Source organism: Penaeus monodon, chromosome 8 (assembly GCF_015228065.2).
Source record: "Penaeus monodon isolate SGIC_2016 chromosome 8, NSTDA_Pmon_1, whole genome shotgun sequence".
Taxonomy (NCBI): Eukaryota; Metazoa; Arthropoda; class Malacostraca; order Decapoda; family Penaeidae; genus Penaeus; species Penaeus monodon.
Genome location: NC_051393.1, coordinates 48,962,944 through 48,965,443, shown reverse-complemented (window position 1 = coordinate 48,965,443; position 2,500 = coordinate 48,962,944). Strand labels below are relative to the sequence as shown.

Here is a 2,500-nt window from a genome sequence, read left to right as displayed (position 1 = left end):
AAGTTGCTTCTATTCAAGATAATCTTCTTTATCTTTAAAGAATTCTTATTTTGTATATTCATTTTCTTTTCTTTTATAACTTGCTTGCATGATTGGTTTCCAGGCGGGGGAGGAAAGCGTTCTGCCCAATTTAATTTTATTTCCGTGACATTCGATCGCCTAATCACCGTCACTTAGCAATTCACTTTACAAATTACAAGTAACTTTCAAATGCATCAACCAGCACTTTACACATTACAAGTAACTTTCAAATGCATCACCCAACACTTTACACATTACAAGTAACTTTCAAATGCACCAACCAACACCTTACAACGAATAAAAACGGCAGCGTCTCATCACTTCGAAGATATTACTACAACGTACGTGCACAAACAACAACAAAAAAATATAACAATAACACTGACAAACACTGAAGACATAACAAATCCAGGTTACGTAACACATATATGGAAAGAAATCCTTGTGTTACTTTTAAATTTCGTCACCCTTTCTCTCTCGTTCTCGTTCTATATTTATGTCTGTCTGTCTCTCTCTCTCTGTCTGTCTCGTTCTGTTCTATATTTATGTCTGTCTGTCTGTCTCTCTCTCTCTCTCTGTCTGTCTGTCTCTCTCTCTCTGTCTGTCTGTCTGTCTCGTTCTGTTCTATATTCGTGTGTTTGTTTGTCTGTCTGCCTGTCTCGTTCTGTTCTATATTCGTGTGTCTGTCTGTCTGTCTGTCTGTCTGTCTGTCTGACCTTTTCTCCTCTTTTCTCTCTCTATCCACCTTCTCATGTTTTTCTCCTCTCATTGACACCCCCCTCTCTACAAATCCGTAATACAAATAAAAAATGATAAAAAAACGAAAAAAAAACGAAAAATATACCACTATCAAGCTTCGACTGTGTCTGTCTGTCATGATCAACGAGTCATGATCAAGCACTTACGTCATGCAAGTTCAGTACAAGTGCATCGAGGGGGAAATGTGTGTTCATTCATACACTTGTTCCTACTGCGTGTTCTTGTTCTTGAATTTTCAGTCTTGAATTCCTTTGATTATGTAGATAAACTCTCTCTCTCTCTCTCTCTTTGTCTCTCTCTCTCTCTGTCTCTGTCTCTGTCTCTGTCTCTGTCTCTCTCTCTCTCTCTCTCTCTCTCTCACACACACACACACACACACACACACACACACACACACACACACACACACACACACACACACAAACACACACACACACACACACACACACACAAAATTTACAACTTTACGAAATCCGCAAGAAAATATATTCAATAATCACTTAACCAAGACAATAACGAATCACTTTTGCGCCCTTTACCCACAACGCTCAAAACAACCGCGACATTACAAGTACAAACAACTCGAAGGCGTCACACACTTCACTCGCGTAACGCGTTACATGAACTTCTTCCCCTCACCCCCCCCCCCCCCCCGTTTCCGTTCCCCTCCTCCTCCTCCTCCTCCTCCTCTCCTTCCCCTCCTCCTCCTCCTTCTCCTCTCCTTCCCCTCCCCCCTCCTCCTCAACCCCTCCCCCCCTTCTCCCCACCGTGCCTAGAGCACACTGATACGTAACCCGGAAAAAAACATTGAGACAACTTCGCACAATTTCTTCGTTACGTGTTGTATTCTGTCGTCCAGTTAGGAATGCTATTTCTTGCGTGTTAGAAGAACGCCGTAACACAGTGCTAACGGAAGTCTAAACTGACCGGAGTATGTAAACCGTGTAAACCACTTCGAATTTATATTTTTTATGCGAATTTTAAGTCTTTGTTCTCTTTCTTATGATTATTATTTCATGGCAACGTTGCATTGTTAATTTTCGAATATGTACTCTAAATTTTACCTGAAACCATTAATAGGACTGTTGTTATCACTACTATTACATATGAATTCTTGTTACTACTAATAAAAAATCGTGTTTGGAACGCTATATATTCTATAACAACATTACCATTAGTATCAGGAATACTAATTTAAGTAGCACCATTAATAATTTTGATAACCAATATTACTTTCTTTATTATATGTTTTACACATAAAAACATATACCAACAATAATGTCTATTCGGCAACTGCAAGCACAAATAGCATTCATAACTCAATATTATCCATTTAGCAAGTATAACACGAATAACATTAAATATAACTTAAGTATATATATATATATATATATATATATATATATATATATATATATATATATATATATATATAACTGGTCCAACGATAAGGAAGTGAACCAAAGTGAACTGAACTGAACTGGTTCAAACGGCAGGAAGTCCCGCTCACCCATTTGTCATCGTTCTCGCTCTCCGAACAAGGCAAGGATATACGGAGGAGTGTTCTGCTGTTCTCCAATGCAATCCTACGACCTTGTTCTGCATCCGCCCAGCGCTGGATTCCACACGGAAGGTCGCATCATCACGAATAGGCTTCGAATAGGCGGTTCGGATCTCCCTCAGGATGGGTTCCGAGTTCAGCGCTTTTATCTGTTGGTCC

General features: G+C 39.4%; 1 protein-coding gene across 7 annotated transcripts in view; it reads right to left on the bottom strand.

Annotated features, from left to right (window-relative positions):
* LOC119576404 (neurofilament heavy polypeptide-like) overlaps positions 1–2,500 on the bottom strand; it is an 80,976-nt gene that overhangs the window by 51,729 nt on the left and 26,747 nt on the right. Inside the window, exon 1 of one of the 7 annotated variants that reach the window (XM_037924086.1) lies at positions 2,291–2,309. The exons of the other annotated variants lie outside the window; for them this stretch is intronic. Coding sequence (XP_037780014.1) covers positions 2,291–2,294 — 4 coding nt within the window. The 5' untranslated portion in view covers positions 2,295–2,309. Of the gene's footprint in view, positions 1–2,290; positions 2,310–2,500 lie in introns of those variants that run through there. 7 annotated transcript variants of the gene reach the window in all.